The sequence below is a fragment of the Scyliorhinus canicula genome, chromosome 17, assembly GCF_902713615.1.
Source record: "Scyliorhinus canicula chromosome 17, sScyCan1.1, whole genome shotgun sequence".
Classification (NCBI taxonomy): domain Eukaryota; kingdom Metazoa; phylum Chordata; class Chondrichthyes; order Carcharhiniformes; family Scyliorhinidae; genus Scyliorhinus; species Scyliorhinus canicula.
In genome coordinates, this window is record NC_052162.1 from 30,732,841 (window position 1) to 30,755,093 (window position 22,253).

General features: G+C 43.7%; 1 protein-coding gene across 4 annotated transcripts in view; it reads right to left on the minus strand.

Annotated features, from left to right (window-relative positions):
* The window catches only part of atp7a (ATPase copper transporting alpha), a 144,011-nt gene that overhangs the window by 70,157 nt on the left and 51,601 nt on the right, over positions 1-22,253 (minus strand). For 2 of the 4 annotated variants that reach the window (XM_038774531.1, XM_038774532.1), the window contains exons 3-5: positions 7,558-8,038; positions 2,677-3,408; positions 1,094-1,342 (exon numbers count right to left, since the gene is read on the minus strand). In XM_038774531.1, coding sequence (XP_038630459.1) covers positions 1,094-1,342; positions 2,677-3,408; positions 7,558-8,038 — 1,462 coding nt within the window. Of the gene's footprint in view, positions 1-1,093; positions 1,343-2,676; positions 3,409-7,557; positions 8,039-13,084; positions 13,443-22,253 lie in introns of those variants that run through there. The other 2 variants (XM_038774534.1, XM_038774533.1) reach the window with 2 other exon arrangements.

Here is a 22,253-nt window from a genome sequence, read left to right on the forward strand (position 1 = left end):
TAGTCTGGTGGTGATGGCCAGACTGAAGATATGGAGGAAATTTCAACAGCTTTTTAAGGTGGGGCGGGTGATTGGGTGGTGGTGGTGGGGGGGGGGGGGGGGGGGGTTATTTTTTTGAGTCACATATGTATTGGTTGGTAGAGTGAAGTTATTCTTTTTGATTTGTGTTTTGCGTTATGGATAAAGGGTTAAAATGTTAAAAACTTAATAAAAATATAATTCTAAAAAGAATAAGTTAAAGCTGGAAGCTGTATTATGGGTCCCAACAACTTCAGCCAACTGAAGATGCAAAGAGAAGTTGGAGCAAATAGTTTGGCTCACCGAGTTAGAAAGATGAAAATCGAGAAACGAGGAAATTGCAGAAAGGGAGGGAGAAGTTGGAGAATTGCTGTGAGAAAGCAGAGAGATTATTGTGCAGATATTTCATAGGAATCCTAGCCTTTGACCTGCCCTGGTATCTACAGTATTAATGTGACTAATCCAGTTCAGTTTTTGATCATTATCTGATGAGTCACAATTCAGAATCTAACCAGGGAGCTATTTTTCAGTTTTGGTGACAAAACTGAAATAATTTTAGAGATCAGAAGTAAAAATAAAAAGCTGTAATTGCACAGTAGGCCAGTTCAAGTTCAAAAAGAAAAGCTATTTCCCATCAAGCTGAAATGTTGACCTTTGTGTCTCTTTCTCACAGAGTTGGCTAACTTCAGCCAAGGTAGCAGTTAGTAGCATTAGCGTTGACCTCAGCAATGGCTTGGGATAAAAACACTGGAAAGGTTCCCATCCTTCATCACTACCCATATCCATGGGCTTCAGGTGAGGGCAGGAATAAGCACAGAGATGTTTTAATCTCCATGCTCTCTTTGAACAAAACCAAATCACCTAAAGGAAAGCTGCAAACCATAGATGATCCAAACAAGGCCATTAATGAGCAGCTTCAGGTGTTGCAAAAAGGAGGAATCGCTCTTGCTCACTTTCACGCAACAGAATGTTGCAGCTTGTGATATTTCAGGGGAGATGAAACCAAAATTTAAATCTTGAAAAAAGGTTTGTAGTAAATTAAATCCCATAGAAGATACAGAACAAATTTCCTTACCATCTTCCTGTTTCAGATTCCTCTCAATGTTAGCCACACAGGATGCACAGGTCATGCCGGTAATCTGAATAAAACATTTTTCTGGCACTGGAGCCTCTGTATTCTGTTGGGAGATGGCAGACTCCTGTGATAGTATCTCTCCTTTCATGTAGGTCATCCCGGTTTCACATAGCCCATTCCTAATTTTGTTTTCTTTCATAGGCACTTTGACCAAAACGTCTGTTGGTAACACTGCAGGTTCGGTACTTGCTACAATTATACAATTTGCATAACATTATAAAATTTGTTTGTGATCTCAAAGCCAGCAACTATTCACTTTTCTCAATCAAAGTCAGCAATTAAGCGGTTTCACTCAGATATAGTTCTCTGCCCTAACATGCCTTAGTCACAGGCCCCTGCCCTAACATGCCTTAGTCACAGTCCCCTGCCCTAACATGCCTTAGTCACAGTCCCCTGCCCTAACATGCCTTAGTCACAGGCCCCTGCCCTAACATGCCTTAGTCACAGTCCCAGAGGAACAGCCCTTTTATGCCCTTTGAGTAATTTCACACACCAATGACTCAAAGCTATTAAGGTGCCACTGCATTGCTGCCACTCTGTTTGCTAGAAACCAGGTAAGTTTTGTCCAAAACGATGCCATTTTGGATCCTGACAACTTATAAAAGAGTTTGGCAACCATTAGCTAAGACTGGATTAAACGCCAGGTCAGGATGGAAGGAAAGTGCCCATTTCTACTATGCACAGAAATCCTTTCCTAAAAGACTCATGTCAGGGCATGGTGCCCATCATGCCGTCACCTCGCTCAAAATAAGGGCCTGAGCAGTGAGCATTTGTTGACTGAAACAAAAAGGAAGGACATAGCAACCAAGCCGGATCCCCTTCTCACTCAACACTCCCTTGCAGCAAGAGCCAATGTCTGAAACTCTGGAATGAGAACCCTAGCTGATTTCTTCCTTCCTTACATTAACCTTACTGCCCCTGGATTAAGTCCCAGTAGCATTCTGGTCAAAATCAGTAGACGAAGGGTAGACAAGGCGTTCCCATTTAGAGCGTTCGATGACTGTATGACTTACTTTTTTAATTTGCAGAGCATTTACTAACAAATGTTGACTCCCTTCACTTATTTAAAAAAGATAACACTGTACTTCTTGAGCAAAATACTCAAATATTCCTTAATATTTGGCTACAATTTTTCTTTTTGATCCAGTCAAGGGATGCACATGCAACCTAAGAGGGCAATGTCAGCATTCCGATATTACTGCACACACTACATTCTGTCATACCAACCAGAAAACAAACAAGCAGGATGGGACGAAACACGTCTATGACTCCCAGCATCGTACCAAGTGTGGTAATGATCTGAGAGCCAACCATGCATCTTACCCTGAAGATGAAGTGGCTTAGGAAGGATGAGCTTTTTAAAAATTAGACAACATAGTTATATTATAGTTATATTCCCGTAACAGCCTCCCCGGACAGGCGCCGGAATGTGGCGACTAGGGGCTTTTCACAGTAACTTCATTGAAGTCTACTCGTGACATTAAGCGATTTTCATTTTCATTTTTCATATTAAAAAGAGTTACCAGGAAGAATGGCCTCAAATCCCATATCATCTATCATGTCCCTCAGCTCCTCGGGATTGGTAAATAGGGGATCATACTCCACAGTTCCGCTGTGCCGTGCTAGAGAAACATGAATTGATATCACTCCACTTTTGTTTGAAATGTTTTCTTCGATAGATTTTACACAAGAATTACAAGTCATTCCTTTAATATTAATCACTGTCACGTTGCTCAATCGATGCTTCCTTGAATCCAAAGCAGGCAGTTGTGGTGAAGATACCAAAGGATGCTCAGCAGCACTGAGAGTAGATTTTTCAGAGTGACATTCATTCGGGAGTGAAACTTTGAAATTTCCTGGTGGCAAGACCTCAATAGCCTGTTTTAAGGCATCTGGAGTAATCATGGCTGGGCTGTATTGTATGGTCGCGCTCTTGGATTCCAAAGACACCTTGATGCTGTGTACAGCTGGGAGTGCTGATAAGTTACTCTCAATGTTCGTTCCACAGGAGCCACAGTGCATGCCATCAATTCTGATGATCAAGTTCGTTAGTCTGTCGGTCACCTCCTGAGGGTCAAGTTTGGTCACCTGAGTTGCATTTATTAGGCGCTCAATGTCAAAGTCAAGCTTCAGAGGTTTGGCCTTGGTTTTGATTGTGGCAATAAATCCAGCACTTTGAATTTGAGTCCTGAGGTCCTCTGGTGTGATGAGGTGGGCTTGGTATACAATTGTGGCTTCCTGGCTATTCAAAGAAACTAATATTTAAAAAAAAAAAAAGCAGTTAATATGAATTACATTGATTAAAACAGTCTTTAAATTATTTAAACTTAGAGAAAAAAAACATGTAGAAAATGAATTTTTCAATAACCAAGGTAAAACAAAATTCTGCTCTCCTCAATGGCCTAAAAGACAAAAGCTCGATGAGATGTGGCACAAAGCCATACAAACCTGAAGGTCTTTGGATTAATTCCAAACTGAGATCAACAAATTTAACAGACTTGGAAACTCCAAGTGGAAACCTGTACTTGGACTAGGGATGAAAAGCCAACAAGGGTTCCAATTCTTCACTGGCTAAGGTTCAAGAGTTACTTGGCGCATGTCAGGCCAGAATGCAATTAGGCTTGACGAATAGATCTTCTACATTCATTTTTAAAAAAAATACTTTTATTCAGATAAATGTTTTCATTGTGCACAAACAACAATACAACAACCGCCAGCACCCCCCCAACCCCCCCCGCACCTTATGGCTGACGGTAACTAGCTCCCTGAGAAAGGCTGCCATCTCAAACAAAACCCTTCACCGACCTCCTGATGGTATTATAGGATCCCTACGCTGCAGAAGGAGGCCATTCAGCCTAACAAGTCTGCATCAACCATCTGAAAGAGCATCCCATGTTGGCCCAATCCTATACCCGTAACCAGACCTAGGAGCAATTTAGAATAGCTAATCCACCCAAGCTGCACATCTTTGTACTGTGGGAGGAAACCGGAGCACCCGGAGGAAATCCACACAGACACAGGAAGAACGTGCAAACTCCACACAGTCACCAGAGGTTGGAATCAAACCCAGGTTCCTGGTACTGTGAGGCAGCAGTGCTAACCACTGCGCCACCGTGCCGATCTTCTCCAGGTTCACAAATTCCATCAGGTCCCCCAGCCATGCCGAGGTCTAAGGTAGCACCAGGGACCTCCACCCAAGCAGAACTCGCCTCCGGGCTAATAGCGAATGTGAAGGCAACAGCATCTTCCCTCATTCCCGCCAAGAGTTAGAAACTCCAAAAATGGCCATCAATGGGCAAGGCTCCAGCTGAATGCCCCAAATCCCTGACATTGTATCAAAAAATACCCAGAAACTAATTAACTTGGACAAGTCCAAAACATGTGCATGTGATTTGCCGGCCCCATAGAGCACCGCTCACACCCATCTTCCACCCCGGAGAATAACCCACTTGTATGTGCCCTGGTCAGGTGCTTCCTGTGCACCACCTTGAACTGGATCAGGCTTAACCTCACACATGAGGAGGTGAAGTTGACCCTGTGAAGAGCTTCACTCCAACCCCAACCCCCTCCCCACACGCCAAAGACCAAGCCCAGCTCATTCTCCCACTTCCTCTTTACCTCTTCCAATGATGCCTGCTCCGTTGCCAACATCTGCCCATAGACCACCAAAATCCTGTTTAACACAGGGCTAAATCACTGGCTTTGAAAGCAGACCAAGCAGGCCAGCAGCACGGTTCGATTCCCGTAACAGCCTCCCCGAACAGGCGCCGGAATGTGGCAACTAGGGGCTTTTCACAGTAACTTAATTTGAAGCCTACTCGTGACAATTAGCGATTTTCATTTCATTTCAAATCCTACCCCTTCCTAACTTAGCCAAGGACAGAGTCCTGCCATAAGCAAAATCAATGGCACCAAGGAACACAAAGGAAGTTCTTTGCATACAAAATTGTGCACCTGAAAGTACCCGAATACATTGCTCTCTGGAGCTGGAACTTCTCCAACAACCCGTCTAGACTGGCGAATCTACCTTTCAGAAACATGACCCTAAACCTCTTCACCCTCTCCCTTTCCCATGTCCTAAACAATAAACCCAAGCCAGGCGGCACAAACCTATGGTTCCTACAAATCGGAGCCAGCAGTAACATAGAGCCCAGTATAAAATGTTGCCGAAACTGCTTTTAAATTCTCAAAGTGCTCATCACCTCCAGGCTTGGAAAGAATTTAGCAGGGGAAAATGAGAGTGGTGCAGTAACTAGGGCCCTCAGACTTGGCCCTATGCACAAAACCTCCTCCATCTGCCCCCAGAGTGTGTCCAGGTCCTCGAACCACCCCTGCACCTTATTGCTATCTTCCACGTTCACGTTGACCAAGATTCAGCCAATGTTCAATATCTATGCACACATTTGAAGCATGTTTCTTAGTCAAATGTCAGAGGGCCTACATACCCCTTATGAATTGTCACAAGCAACAATCAATGCCTCGATGAAAGAGAAAAGTTTAACACACAGAAAAGGTACCACAGTTCAATCAACATCATGAAATTTCATGAGCGATGTTTCTTCTAAACAAGAGGATCCCACTTGAAATGTTAACCTATCTTTTCTTTTTTGATGGTCACTCACATTTGTACTCTTCCATTTGTTATCACTTCTAATTTTTTTCCCTCTAATACTTTTTCAACACGGTACTTTGTTTCAGTGAAAGTATGTATTTTAAAAATACTGATCAAGTATTATAGAACATAGAACAGTACAGCACAGAACAGGCCCTTCGGCCCTCAATGTTGTGCCGAGCCATGATCACCCTACTCAAACCCACGTATCCACCCTATACCCGTAACCCAACAACCCCCCCCCCCCCCCCCCTTAACCTTACTTTTATTAGGACACTACGGGCAATTTAGCATGGCCATTCCACCTAACCCGCACATCTTTGGACTGGACTATTTAGATTGGGCTATTATAATCATGTAATCTTTCCTCCCCCCGACCCCCACCAGTTCTGTGATGCAAAGCCATGCAGTAAAACTTGGCAGTCATAATTGCACTAAGCCAAAATAAAATAAACTCACAAATTACGCAATAAACAAAAAGCGCGAGGAAATACATAATGTATTTTTGTCAGGCCCGAGGAGGACATATGTTGCAATATGCTCCAAGGTCAATACCGACCAAGTATTCTACTGCTGCTGCGTGTTCATTTAGATTGGTAATTGTTTGATTCTCTCCCTCTCTCTCCTCTCTCCCACCCCACCACCTCTCCTCTTTCCCCCCCACCACCTCTCCTCTTTCCCCCACCACCTCTCCTCTTTCCCCCCACCACCTCTCCTCTTCCCCCCACCCCTTCACCTCTTTACCCCTTCTCCTCTTTCTCCCCCCCACCCTCTCCCTGCCCCCTCTCCTCTTCCCCCCACCCCTTTCCTCTTTCCCCCCACCACCTCTCCTCTTCCCCCCACCCCTTCACCTCTTCACCCCTTCTCCTCTTTCTCCCCCCCACCCTCTCCCCGCCCCCTCTCCTCTTCCCCCCCCCCCCACCCTATCTCTTTCTCCCCCACCCCTCTCCCCAGCCCCTCTCCTCTTTCTTCCCCCTCCCACACCGACCCTTCTCCCCACCTCCAAGGTCAGAGAGAGAAAACACATCAGAAAATAACTGGACTGCTTTCGTCGGACTTTCTTTAAAAACAATCCCAGTTGTGCTGGGTATTCAAACATATTTACAGGTCAAGCATGGCACACATTTTAATTCTTATGAACTATTGATATACTTTCCTGCCAAAAATCTGTATGTGGCTCGATAAAAGTTCTAAACATGCAAGCTGGGGGGAAATAAAGTCTTCAATCACTTTCATAAGGAATCATCCTTTTGGAAAGCACCCTGTGCTCTTTGTTTCTCTTTGCACTTTGTTATTGCTCAACACTTAAAATTAAGCAATTTACACATGTAACCAACCTGACCTGAAGATATATAATTACACAGTTGAGGTTTAATTAAAATGATAAGTAGAGTGCCTGCCTGAAGAGGCAAATGATAGAATTGAGCACTGCTATTTGGAGTAAAGACACAGAATCCACAGGGCAAGATTCTCCATTCCTTCACGCTGGAGGGATTCTCGGCCTCGCTACAGTAAATGGAGATTTGGCTGAGCGCAAAATTCTCCGCCCTAACTGGCAGCGTTAGCGAAGTGGACTCGCAACAGAGAATCCCGGCCACAGCCCTTTACTGTGTCTGCTTGTAGTCCAGCAAAATTATACAAAGCCTATTTTGGATTGTGTTTGGCTAAACTCTGGCCTCCTGTTATATGTAAAATAAATCCATTGTGTTTTGTTATTATACCTATTTCCACAATCTCACCCACACAACATTGACAGTACAAAAAAAAAAAAGAGTATTTTCTTTAAATTCACCTTTAATGCGCTGGACACCTTGCAGTTTCCCAATCTTGCCTTCAATGGTGCTGCTGCAGGAGTGGCAAGTCATTCCTTCAACCCTCATCTTCACCACCATTTCACTGCCTTGGTTCAACCAAGTTTCTTCAGGCATCGACAACTTCTTGTCCACCATAGAACTGTCCACAGCCAAGTCAATGATTTTGTCCTTGAGGCTTGTTGTGGTGGGGACAAAGGGCAGGGCTGCATAATTATCATCAAGTAGCCTTTTTCTCTCCCTGTCATTTATGCTGGGCATTTGGTTTACAATCTGCTGGTCAGGCTGGGGGGCAAGCTTCCTCTCATTATTGAGAAGCACTGATTCTGGGGAGATAGGCATTGAACTTGTGTCCTTCAAGGTGGCTTCAAATCCCATGTCATCAATCGCTTCCTGCAGTGACTCTGGCGTTTGAAACTCCGGATTGTACACAATAGCAGCATTATGGTTTTCGAGGGACACCTGTGCAGCAGGAAAAAAAAAATTACAATGTTTTATAAAGAAATGCTGAAAACCAAAAGGGAAAAAAGTAAAATAATCCCTTAAAACCACTAAACATAGAGCAAAAAAATACAAAAATATTTTCTATCCTTCAAGGAAAATCAAACATTAAACATTCCCAGCTGTGTGACAATCTGTATTTGGTTTGTTTCTGCTAATGTTAAACTCTAGCCAGTTACATCTTTACGAATATCTAGTTCATGCTTCATAGAATCATAGAATCCCTATAGTGCAGAAGGAGGCCATTCGGCCCATCGAGTCTGCACCGACCCTCTGATAGATCACCCTACCTAGGCCCACTCCCTATCCCCATAACCCCGCCCAACCTGCACATCCCTGAACACTAAGGGGCAATTTTACCATGGCCAATCCACCTAACCTGCACATCTGTGGACTGTGGGAGGAAACCGGAGCACCCAGAGGAAACTTATACAGATTCATGCATAGAATCATAGAATCCCTACAGTAAAGGAGGATGCCATTTAGCCATCAAGTCAGCCCAACTCTCTGAAAAAGCACACCACATAGGCCAACTCCCATGCCCTATCCCTGTAACCCCACCTAACCTGCACATTTTTGGACTGTGGAAGGAAACTGGAGCACTCCGAGGAAACCTTACGCAGACACGGGGAGAATGTGAAAACTCCACACAGTCATCCAAGGCCGGAGCAAAACTGCCCACCATACTCCAGGTATGGTCTCACCAAAAGTCTATACATTTGTAGCAAGACTTTCTTGTGTTGTAATCCAATCCCATAGCAATAAAGGCCATTTTTAGCTATCTATTTGCTTTCTGTACTTGTATACAAACTTCCTTTGCTCCTCTTATGACTACACCCAAGTCACAAGACTACAAGAAATAGGAACAGAAGTAGACCATATGACCTGTCGAGCTTGTTCTGCCATTCAATAGGCGCATGACTGATATTGGACTTCAACTGACTGCCGCAATATGCCTTGATTCCTTGAGTGATTAAAAATCTCTCTCTCTCAAACTTAAGTGAATTCCAGAACCCTCTAGTGTTGAGAATTCCAAAGATTATGTTTTAGATTTTCTGAATGAAAGTTTTAAATAGAAAAATGGGGAAACCTAATTTGAAACAGTAAAAGCAGTTCTGGAGGAAATGGGATGCAAACATGTTTGGTGTTTATTTACATAAAGGTTTGGGGCCATGTTGACTTAAAAATAAAACAAAAAAAGAAGTGGGGAATGAGCAGCCAGGATCTTGTTGAATGGCCAAGCAGGCTTGAGGGGTCGGAGAGAAACTGACTTTTCTAGTCAGCTATAACTTAGAAATAAGGGGAAATGATAGAGGTAAAAGGGTTAAATGAGAATTCATTAAGAATAATTAACTATAATCATATTAAGCATTACTGGAGTACAACAATAGCTGGGATTCCACTAAGGGTTAATGCAGATCATACACTTTAATTTCTGTCTCAAACGTAAATTTCACATTTGTAAGTTGCTTGAGGCTACAAGGTCAGTGACATCAACTAGCTAAATGGCCCCATTGTTGTACAGTACGAGTAGTCCCCTTTCTATGGTAACAGCCAGTCGAGGGTGATATCTTAACGAAAACTGTGTTTTTCTAATTAATGTTAGATGCAGGTGTGGATAATTTGGAAAATTGGCAAGCGATGGAATGGGAAATTTGTACCAATACATTTAAATACATGTATCTCTTAAATTGATGGACAGACATTTTGGCCAAATTGAGTAAATTATAAATTAGTTAAAGCCAATCAGAAATAAAAAGAAGGCTAGACCTTAAGATAACAATCTCTTTAAGAATCACTTACCGGGATGGAAAAACTCATCTCGGGATCACCCCATCTATATTTCGGAAACCTATTTCCTTTGCTGCTTGCTTTTGTTAATCGCCATCTTTCTTTTGTTTAAATTACTTCGTGATTTAGCACTTTAACACGACCAAGTGATTGCTAATATCTTGCATAAAACAGTTATGGCAAGTTTGCCAGGCTTGTCCTTAGCAACATTTACCCTAACAGAGAATGCTGGGAAAGCTCAGCACGGCCTTCTGCCAGATGCTGCCAGACTTGCTGAGCTTTTCCAACATTGTTTGTTTCCGATTCCAGCATTGCTTATTTTAACTCAACAAAGCTTTTTGATTATAGTTTTATGTATGACCAACTCCCTTTCAATGGATTAACAAGCCATCTGATAAGGCACTGAGCTAAATATACCAGAAAGTCACATGTTGTTCCCTATTCCGTGCTCAAAATTCCGATTTTGTCGGGGGGAGAATGCATCTCAGAAGGAATTTTAAAGAATCATATGAAACCTGAGACAGGGCTGAAAAACTGCTGTCTGGCTTACCACATTTCCTTGTCTACTGTTTACCTTTTAATGGGTATCCTTTTTTTTCCCTTCCCAACTTCATCACTTCATTTCTCCACTGAAACCACTTGTGCACAACTGAAATCGGAAATGGGGAGCGGGGCAGAAACTCAGCAACTGACTTTGTAAAGGAATAAATAATGTTGAAGGACAGGCCATGCACTTTCAGCATATTGTGTGTAGCAATTTCTCACACAGTGAAAAGAATGTGCACATTGTTACAGTCAGTGCTACCATGCCTCCTGTTAAATACAACATCGATCTTTTGAAAAGAAAACTAGTCATTTCCTGTTTATCATACCCAAAATTGCAATAATTTTTCGATCTCAGGTCAGATAATCCTCTGCAACATTACAAACTTTCAATTGTTTGTGCAATATCACAATTTTCCTTTCTGGAGGAAATTTCCACAGTTTCAACATGTTTCGTAGTTTATCTACTTAATCATCGTTACTTCATCTGAAAACATAGAATTACAGAATATACAGTGCAGAATAGGGGCATTCGGCCCATCGAGTCTGCACCGGCCCTTGGAACGAGCACCCCACGTAAGCCCATGCCACCACCCTATCCCCGTAACACCACCTAACCTTTTTGGACACTAAGGGCAATTTATCGTGGCCAATCCACCTAACAAGCACATTTTTGGACTGTGGGAGGAAACGGAGCACCGGGAGGAAACCCACACAAACGGGGAGAACAAACAAACTCTGCACAGACCATGACCCAAACCGGAAATCGAACCTGGGACCCTGGAGCTGTGAAGCAACTTGTGCTAACCACTGTGCTATCATGCTGCCTCCCTGAAATAATAAGTTCAGGGAGAGGAATTTCCTCCTTTTGCACTGACATCCGTAATTTGTCCAACAAATTGTTACCTACAAATTGCGCAATACAATCAATTCCTTGCGAATAAGTTGTTTTTCAACATCACCTCTGACCTAATAATATAAGTACCAGTGAAAGTTCAGCGTAAAGTGCTTTCCTAATATCTTAAATGGTAAAAATATTGCTTGTTCATAAACCAGAGGGGCTAATGGGTCTCCTGTATTATCCCAGTTTTATGGTCAAATCACCAAATCTTAACAGGGCACCAAAACTAGCCTCAGTAATTCTGGGATACGATGGATCATATTCCCTACTTCTGATATCTATCTAATAACGCCCATGTGCTTGAAGGACATTTAGTATAGGGTCAGGATCTGTATCAACAGGTCATGAAGCATGCCAATGTGCACCCATTTTTAAATAGGGCTGTATCAAGATTGCGTGTTGGGGAAATGAGGTGGCAAAAGATTCATGTTCTCAGGTCAAGCAGCCGACCAACACAAAACTTACTGCCTTGCACATAAAGTGCTTAGACAAAATACCTGGAGTGCTGTGCACAGTTTTGGTCTCCTTATCCAAGGAATGGCGCAATTGCCATCAGAGACCGTACAGCGAAGGTTGACTATATTTGATTCTTGGAACGAGAGAGTAAAATGGAACCATATCCTCTGGAGTTTAGAACTATAAAAGGTGACTCCATTGAAACAAAATATTCTGAGGGGACCTGACAGGGTAGATGCTGAGAGATTGTGTTCCCCTAGTTGGAGAATCCAGAACAGAGGTACATAGTCTTAAATGACTGACCCCTTAGTCTAAGACTGAGAAGGAGAAATGTCTTCACTCACAGAGTTGAGAATCTTTGGAATCCTCGATCCCTGAAACCTGAGGATGCTGGTATATTTGAAACCAAGGCAGATTTTGGGAGTCTGGGGTAATCAGTGGTTATGGGAACAGACAGGAAAGTGGGGTTGAGGCCATGGTCATGATTTTACTGAATGATGGTGAAGCCTACTCCTGGCTCCTGTTTCTTATGAGATCCAGGCCAATGAGGCCTGTGAAACTGCACTCCAGCCTGAAGCAGTTACTTCACAGGAAGCAGGCAGAAATTTGGAGGAAGGGGAAAAGAGTTCAAGGGAAACAGAAAATCAGATGTGTTCACATCATACCTAAGGAACAAACCCCCCACCACCACCAAGTGAATTCCAAGGCAACTCTGTGATGGTTGAATACACTACAAACCTTTCTCGTCGTTTTCCTCAGTATTTGATGCATTAAACTCAAGCTACCCTCAGGTCAACATTAAATAATTCAGTTTCACTTCTGTATTTATATTTTCCAATTTGAAAATAACCGAGCCCTCTCTAATGTTAAAAAGAATATGCGTTGCAGAGTTCTGGTTGAACTTGATAACTAGTATGGAGACTATAAATAACTTCTTGTAAATCAGTACTAAATGTAAAAATAAATCTACTTCAAATTTGTATGCTAACTAACTGCTTTATAAAAATCGCAGTTCATTACACACTCATTAAAACCAACGGTATAAAAATGTTCATTTGTCTTACATACCACAAATCCTACCCCGAGAACAGTGAAGAGCGAAAACCAAAAAAAAACAAATCAATATGGTTTTTATACCCGATTGTTGACTAGTAAAGGCATCTGAAAGTACTTGCGCTAGTATTCGAGCAAGAATAGGGCAGAAACTGGTTTTAATTCTCCCTAAATTACAAAAGTCAACTTTAAAATATTTATCTCCCGTGTTAATCCAAAGAAGACAGACAGAAAAATCCATAGATTTGTGAAAAGAACCTAACCTCGTTACTGGAGTTCGGTTGAGTTGACATATTGGATTTCTTTTACGGTCGGTCTCTTGCCTGAATCAGATATCAAACAAATGAGCAGGAGTCAGGCGAACGTTAGCTCAACCATCACCTCCGTCTTGAATAAAGTACGGGTCAGTAGGTGCATAAAACAGTTTTCAGTTTTCATCTTTTTAGAGAGGTTTGCATTGCTGTTCCAAGATTTCTTGCTGCCAATTACCACAATAAGGTGGCTGCTGGGCAATCATGCTCCACACGAAGCAATACATACTTCCATCAACCATCTGACAGTCTAACTTCCCAGATAATTTCAGTCACCCCACTGAACACCAGCTATGCAAGAGATTTAAAAGCAATTTCAGCTGCATGGAAAACACTGAACTGCTGCTTGCCAATCTGGAGGAAAGTGCACACCCTCAATGTCACAAATTACACAAATGCTCCAATTACTGAGTACGCTACGTGCCTGGCAATAATAGGTGATCCGCCCTTCAATGAACAACAAAGCAAAATTGGTTACATGAAGCACGTTCCGAAGCCCCGCCATCAAGTCTCAAATTCTACTGCACAATTGAGAATATGCACTCTGCCTTTTCTGCAAGCAATTAAAGCACAACAGCATACAAGATATTTTAAAAACAAGAGTTGCAATTGCATTAACGATAATTTGAATTATTGAATCAAAAGGAGTAGACTGCATGTTTGCAAGCAGATAAGCCATGTCAATTGCACGTGGTCAATTTGAGCATCTATAAAGCCGCCAAATAGGTGGATTGGGCATGCTAAATTGCCCGTAGTGTCCTAAAAAGTAAGGTTAAGGGGGGGGGTCGTTGGGTTACGGGTATAGGGTGGATACGTGGGTTTGAGTAGGGTGATCATTGCTCGGCACAACATCGAGGGCCGAAGGGCCTGTTCTGTGCTGTACTGTTCTATGTTCTAAAATCTCTGGTCTTGTTTGGGTCAATTCCACACTGAGCTCGCTTACTCAGGAAGGGCACAAAACATATTCCAGACAGATCTACTGAAAGATACTTGCAAAATCAAATCCAGATTCATTCACTGAAGAATATTTATATAAATCCCTCCATGTAACATCCTCATATAGCTGACTCCACAATGCATGAAAAGCATCCTTTGGGGTGGGGGAGTGGGTTTTTTCAGAAGATTGGTGCAGACTCGATGGACCGAATGGCCTCCTTCTGCACTGTCGGGGTTCTATATGCCAGAACAAGACAAAGTACTGCAGATACATGGTGATAACAAGTACAACAACAATCCTAAGAAATGATAGCCGTGGATCAGAACTTCTGTGGATTGCAAGTTTAAAAAACCACTCTGCAAACTTTTCAGCCACAGCCATAACTTATTTCTATAAAACTGTGAAATCAACTTCATCCTTTGCTATCCCCAAATATTCTCATCCAATGGTGTTCTCAGCAGATCTCTACCTAACAAGCATTTTCTGGCAGAACATTTATTCAACCCTGTACGTGTCGGACCCAGTGGCCGGGATGGGAACTATACTGGGAATGCTGAGGGAGTTCGGCCAGTTCTCAGGATACAAATTAAATACGGTCAAGAAGGTTAGTTGAGGAAAATTTCCGGTATTTGGGAATCCAGGTGGCACGAGACTGGGGCAGGCTGCATAAGTTAAATTTGGCCAGGGTGGTGGAGCAAATGAAGGGAGAGTTTCGGAGATGGGATGCACTCCCGCTGTCGCTGGCAGGGAGGGTGCAGACTGTAAAGATGACAATCCTCCCTCGATTTTTGTTAATTTTTCAGTGCCTCCCAATCTTTATCCCACAGTCCTTCTTCAAAAGAGTTAACGGGCTGATCATGAGCTTTGTCTGGGCGGGAAAGTCTCCGCGGGTGAAGAAGGCAATGTTGGAGAGGAACCGTAGCGAGGGGGGGCTGGCGTTGCCGAGTCTGGTCAATTATTACTGGGCGGCCAACATCGCTATGATAAGGAAGTGGATGGTGGGTACGGGGTCTATTTGGGAGCGGGTGGAGGCGGCTTCGTGCAGGGGCTCCAGTTTGGAAGCCCTGGTCACGGCTCCTCTACCGCTGCCGCCGGCCAAGTACACCACCAGCCCGGTAGTGGTGGCGACCCTGCGGATATGGGGCCAGTGGAGGAGGCATGTGGGGGAGATGGGGGCGTCTGTCTGGGCGCCAATCTGCGACAACCATCGGTTTGCCCCCGGCAGTATGGATGGGGGGTTCAGAGTATGGCGGCGAGCAGGGGCGGGAAGGGTGGGTGATATGTTCCTGGAAGGGAGCTTCGCGAGTTTGAGGAGCTTGGAGGAGAAATTTGGGTTGGTAAGGGGAAATGATTTTAGATACCTACAGCTGCGGGACTTTGTTCGTAGACAGGTCCCATCTTTCCCGCGCCTCCCGCCAATGGGGATCCTAGACAGAATAGTCTCTGGGAGGGACGAAGGGGAGGGTAGAGTCTCAGGTATTTATAAGGTGCTCATGAGGGAGGAAGGGTCCCAGACAGAGGAACTGAAACTTAAATGGGAGGAGGAGCTAGGCGGGGAAATGGAGGAAGGGCTGTGGGCAGAGGCCCTGAGTAGGGTAAACTCGACCGCGACATGTGCAAGGCTCGGGCTGATCCAATTTAAGGTCGTTCACCGGGCCCATATGACGGTGGCTCGGATGAGCAAATTTTTCGGGATAGAGGACAAATGCGCTAGGTGCGCGGGAGGACCAGCGAACCATGTGCACATGTTTTGGGCATGCCCTGAGCTGAGGGGGTACTGGGAGGGATTTGCGGGGGTCATGTCCCAGGTGCTAAAAACAAGGGTGGTGATGAGTCCAGGGGTGGCAATTTTTGGGGTTTCGGAAGACCCGGGCGTCCAGGGGGAGAAAGCGGCCGATGTGCTGGCCTTTGCTTCCCTGATAGCCCGGCGGCGAATATTATTGGCGTGGAGGGACTCAAAGCCCCCGAAGACTGAGTGGTGGCTTGCGGACATGTCAAGTTTCCTGGGGATGGAAAAAATTAAGTTCGCCTTGAGGGGATCTGTGCAGGGGTTCACCCGGAGGTGGCAACCATTTATTGACTTCTTTGCGGGAGAGTGAGCGTCAGCAGGGGGGTGGGGGGAGGGGGGGGTAGAGTAGAGTAGGAGGGAAAATATGGCGGGTAGTACGGGTGGGAGGGGAGCGGGCTTGTTCAATACGGTACGATGGAAGTATTGAAAGTACGTGGATGTTTGCACATTTTTGCCTTTTTTTGCTTCCTTTCTGATGATGTCTGTATCTGTTTATAAAGCCAAAAACTACCTCAATAAAATTGTTTATTAAAAAAAAAGAACATTTATTCAACATCATTCACATTACAAACATCCCACGGTGCTACAGAGGAACACTGCAGGATACCAAATTGGGGGGTAAACTATGAGAGGCAACAAAATGTTTGCTAAAGAAGTACACTTTGAGGAGATTTTTGGAGGAGTGACAAGACAAATCAGTTTAATTACTGTTGCAGAATGTAATTGCTGAAGGCTCTGCAACAGATGAACACAGTCGTTGTGGTTCACTTTGTTACTGCTAAGATTTAGTCAGAGCATTCTGGGCAATCTGGAGTTTGTGCAAAATGGAGCAGAGGGGGTCGGTCGGAAGGGATTGCAATTTGAGAAAATAAGCCTCACGGTGAATGCAGCTTTTGGCAGGAACGGAGGGGTAGTTAGGGGTAGTTGGGATGTAATTGGGGATGTCCCGAAAGGACTAGGTATGGGGTTTCAAACTAAGTTCAGAATTCAGTAGCACACCAAGGAGAATGTTGTTCGACCCGATCAGAACAAAGCTGGGAAAAGAGACGGAATCAGTGCTCGAAATCTTGTTTCAGGCTGCAGTCGTATAGGTCTGCTTTGGTCTTGCATCTACTGTGGCCATGGGGGTAGCTGATCACAAACCCCACATATTTTAATCTGGCACAGAACACAAATGAAGTCCTCAAAATTCAAAGGACAAAATTAGATAAAGACACAGATAAGTGTGACCATGCGATACAGGCAAAGAAGGAAGTTCAATTCTTGTTTTTTTCCTGAGTTTGCTGTCCTCAGTCTCAAAGTCAGACTGAGGGTTGACGTAAACAGTTAAAAGGCGAAGGCAAGAAATGAATTCTGATCACCAACTAGTGACATCGGATGGAAAGTGCATGAGCATGGGACAAGGGCAGGACTGGATGCCCGAACTGACACTGGAGCCACTGGCAAACACATGGAACATAATCAAAGCGCAAGCAATGAGCTTAACGATATAAAACAGTTGAAAACAATGCTGGAAAGAAAATTCAATCTTCAAAACGATGCTACAGATGGGATATCAAAAGAAATTGAGACTTTATTCATGGATGCCCAGTCTAATCAAATAGAGTCAAAATTGGAGTTCACACATGAAGACTATCTACTTGTGTGAGGGAGTGAAGGGATGACTGTGCCTGTGGAAATGTCCACCAGAATTCGTAGGGGAAAAGAAAAAGAGGAACCACAAAAAGAAACAATAAGCATCCGTTTCCTGCTTACTCCATGCAACTTTGTGTCACACAGAAGAGGATTTTCTTTCAATTATTCATTCATGGGCTGAGCGCGTCACTGGATAGGCCTGTATTTATTGCCCATCCCTATTTGCCCTCAAGGTGCCCTTCTTGAATCACTGCTGTCCATTTACAAAATCAGTATTTGGCATTGAGGAACTGGCTTGAAAATATCATAACCATTAGGAAATAATGTTAGGAAATAATAATAATTAAAATAGTTCGACACTTTAGCCCAGCAAGAAAACTTTGTTCAGAGGACTTTTGCTTCAAAGTCAGTATTCGCAAACCGCAATAGAGGAACTTCACCATACCTCATCCCTTCTTGGGCTTATTTAGTGCTCTACAGCCCTTATTTACAAAGTGGTCGCTCTAAATCGATTTCTTATGGAGTAATAGGGTCTGGCTTCAACATCTCCATGGTAATAACTACAAATAATTGAATCACAAATTGATTACAAGCCAGGCTTTAATTATAATTTATGGCAATAAAATAATTAACTAGGGCACAATAGTCACAATATTATCTCCTAGCTTTTCCTCAAGCTTAACAAGGCAGGCGGTTATTTGATTTGTCTGGTCACGGAGGCTACAAATCTAATTAACGAACCCAAAGCTACGCTCTAGGTTTGAAGATCCCAATATAAATCAATGACTCATGCGGAAAAAATCAAATTTAGTGATGATTTAAGATTGAATAGCATGTGTTGAAAAGACTAATACTATCCCAAGGCTAAAATTGTACAAGGACAGAATCATGCAACATATACAGGGTTTGAAACGCTAATTCAATACCAGCATCACTCAGACAGCTCACTAATCAGTATAAAGATACAATCATTGCCGGGCGCAAGTTATTGTTGTGCTCCAGAAATATCCTTCCGAATACAGGCCCACAACAAAGTTAAATGTGTATTTTGAATAGTTGAGATGAGGATAGAGATTTATGGAAGTACAAGAGATATAGTTTTGCTACCAAGGCTCCTGTCGGTGGTAGAACCATAATTTCTGGATAAAATCTAGCACACATCATACTGAATCTGAACTGCGAATGTCTGATGGAGATGGACGGTGGAAAAGAAAAAGGAATCAAGAAAAGTGACCATTAATAAGCAGCTAATTTGAGGGCAGTGTGGCGCAGTGGTTAACACTGCTGTCTCGTAGCGCTGAGGTCCCAGATTCAATCCCGGCTCTGGGTCACCGCCTGTGTGGAGTTTGTACATTCTCCCCGGGTTTACATGGGTTTCGCCCCCACAATCCAAAACATGTGCAGTTGGCGGACTGGCCACGCTAAATTGCCTATTATTTGGGAAAAATTTATTTTATTTTATTTATTTATCTAAATTTATTTTTTTAAATTAACAGCTAATGTGGGATGGTGGAGGGGAATTGAGGAAGGAAGGTACTTCTGAAGAGGTAGCACATGGAGGCAAGGAGAATTATACCCACCACTATCATGTCTAACCTTTCCATCATCTAGTATTCATACGCATACTTATAGCACAGGTATAGCAGCCGCGGGCTACACGGAAGCACAGTGGTTAGCACTGTCGCTTCACAGCACCAGGATCCCATTTTCGATTCCCGTCTTGGGTCACTGTCTGTGCGGAGTCTGCACGTTCTCCCGTGACTGCGTGGGTTTCCTCCAGGTGCTCCGGTTTCCTCCCACAAGTCTCGAAAGACGTGCTGTTAGGTAATTTGAACATTCTGAATTCTCCCTCTGTGTACCCGAACTGGTGCCAGAATGTGGCAACTAGGGACTTCTCACAGTAACTTCATTGCAGTGTTAATGTAAGCCTATTTGTGATAATAAAAATTATTGTTTGGCGAGTAATTAAGAGATTGTTTTTATTCTTCTCCCAGGTCTGAGGGTACTGGAGACAGTGAGGGTACTTCCACTCCAATCAAGCTGGTGTCAGCTGACAGCACTGCCCAGTAACTTGGGACCTTTGTGAAGTGAATAACTCACAAGTCAGACTAACCTTCACAGAAACTAAGTGATCCTTAATACATGAAATTAAAGGGAAAATGCTGGAAAATCTCAGCAAGTCTGGCAGCATCTGTAGGGAGAGAAAAGAGCTAACGTTTTGAGTCCGATGACTCTGTCAAAGCTAACAGACAGAGAGAGTGGGAAATATTTATACTGTGGAGTGAGAATGAAAGATGAGTCATAGCCACAGAAACCCAGGGAAACCGGGTGCTAATGGCCACAGATACCAAGGGGAAAGAGTACTAATGGCAGTCCCCAGAGAGGACAAAAGATGTGAATCAAACAGCAGGGAAACTAACATCAGAAGATGAACTGTAGGTGTGGGGGGAGGGGAAGGGGGAAGCAAAGAACAGAAAGGTGCAGGAAAAGTGCAGGAAAGAAAGAAATGGTAAAAGGCAGTTAAAATGAAATGAAAACAAATGGGTCGAGATGGGGTAGAGCTGATCATCTGAAGTTGTTGAATTCGATGTTCAGGCCGGAAGGCTGTAGTGTGCCTAACCGGAAGATGAGGTGTTGTTCCTCCAGTTTGCGTTGCGCTTCACTGGAACATTGCAGCAGGCCAAGAACAGACATGTGGGCATGGGAGCAGGGTTTGTTGTTAAAATGGCAAGCAACAGGAAGGTCAGGATCCTGAATGCGCACAGACCGAAGATGCTCAGCAAAGCGATCACCCAGTCTGCGTTTGGTCTCTCCGATATAGAGACGACCACATTGGGAGCAGCGAATGAAATAGACCAGATTGAAAGAGGTGCAAGTGAAACGCTGCTTAACCTGGAATGAGTGTTTTGGGCCTGGAATGCTAAACATGGAATAGGTAAAGGGGCAGGTGTTACACCTTCTGCGATTACATGGGAAGGTGCCATGGGTGATGGGAGAGGTACTGGGTATGGTTAATACATGAACTCTGTCTGAGACAAGGTTTCAATCAGAGAATGCTGCAAATAAATGCAGCATTTGATTTGTGGTGCTCCTTCAACAAGACAAATCAAAATAATTTGGAATTACGTTTATTTTAATTGCAACCGCAAACATTTCAGATTATTGATATAAAGTGGAATGTTTATCATAGAATTTACAGTGCAGAAGGAGGCCACTCGGCCCATCGAGTCTGCACCGGCTCTTGGAAAGAGCACCCTATCCGAGGTCAACACCTCCACCCTATCCCCATAACCCCACCCAACACTAAGGGCAATTTTGGACACTAAGGGTAATTTATCATGGCCAATCCACCTAACCTGCACATCTTTGGACTGTGGGAGGAAACCGGAGCACCCGGAGGAAACCCACGCACACGGGGAGGATGTGCAGACTCCACACAGACAGTGACCCAAGCTGGAATCAAACCTGGGACCCTGGAGCTGTGAAGCGATTGTGCTATCCACAATGCTACCGTGCTGCCCACTGCTGCAGCTGTTGGACCGGGGAGAGTACAGTAAGAAGTCTTCCAACACCAGGTTAAAGTCCAACAGGTTTGTTTCAAAGCATTCAAAGTATCGTATTGCATTTTTGACTGTGTCTATGTATATGTTTCTGGAACCCACCTCTTCATTCACCTGAGGAAGGAGCAGTGCTCCGAAAGCTAGTGATTCGCACAAACCTGTTGGACTTCAACCTGTTGGACTCCGCACAGTCAGTGACCCAAGCCGGAATCGAACCTGGGACCTTGGAGCTGTGAAGCAATTGTGCTATCCACAATGCTACCAGGCTAATTTATATATTGAAACGGTACAAAGAAAGCTGTACTGATTCTTGATGGATGACTTGATGATCTAGATTCAGGCATATCTCGGATGGCAAATTTGCTCAATACAAACTGGGTCACAAAGTGAGGCACAATACTCGTCAGAACCAAGGAAAATAGTTGAGAGAGAGAAAAAAAGCAAACATGAACCGAGACAACAGAAGGGGAATAATTCCTTCACCCATAGCCACAGAACCTGCTATTGTAGAAACCACAAGCTACAGACACAAGACGTCTTGGGACAAACCAAGAGAATGAGAATCAAAACCAGTTTGATAGCAGTCAGACATGATGTGAGTTCAAGTATATGGTATGTAGTCAGTGGACAGGAAGACAAAATTTATTTTGCTTTTCATGGGAAAAAAATCCTAATAGTCAAAAAAAATTGATCAGCATTTGCATTGGACCCCGAATATCGCGATAAAAAGCTTGAATAAGGCAAGGCCTTATTTCACTCCCTCCATTCTCTCATGGGGTAACAGATCAAAAAGTAGCATGCTGTTTTCACCTCATTATTCAGCAGAGGTCACTTTTACTTTGAAACAAATCTCCTCTACTTAAATCACATGGCTATTCTTTACATGCAAGCCTAATCAGTGACAAATCATTTCTTCAGTAAGTGTATTAGGCAATTCAATTTTGAACCAACATCTGCAAACGCCTAGCTGATTCATATGTCCTTTAGGGAAGGAAATCTATAGGCCTCACCTGACCTCCGGTTTCAATGTGCAGGTTAGATGGATTGGCCATGCTAAATTGCGTTTAGTGTTCAAAACGTTTAGGTGGGGTAACCCGGATACGGTGGAGGTGTGGGCTTAGCAAGGGTGCTCTTTCCAAGGGCCGGTGCAGACTCAATGGGCTGAATGGCCTCTTTCTGCACTGTAAATGCTATGATTCT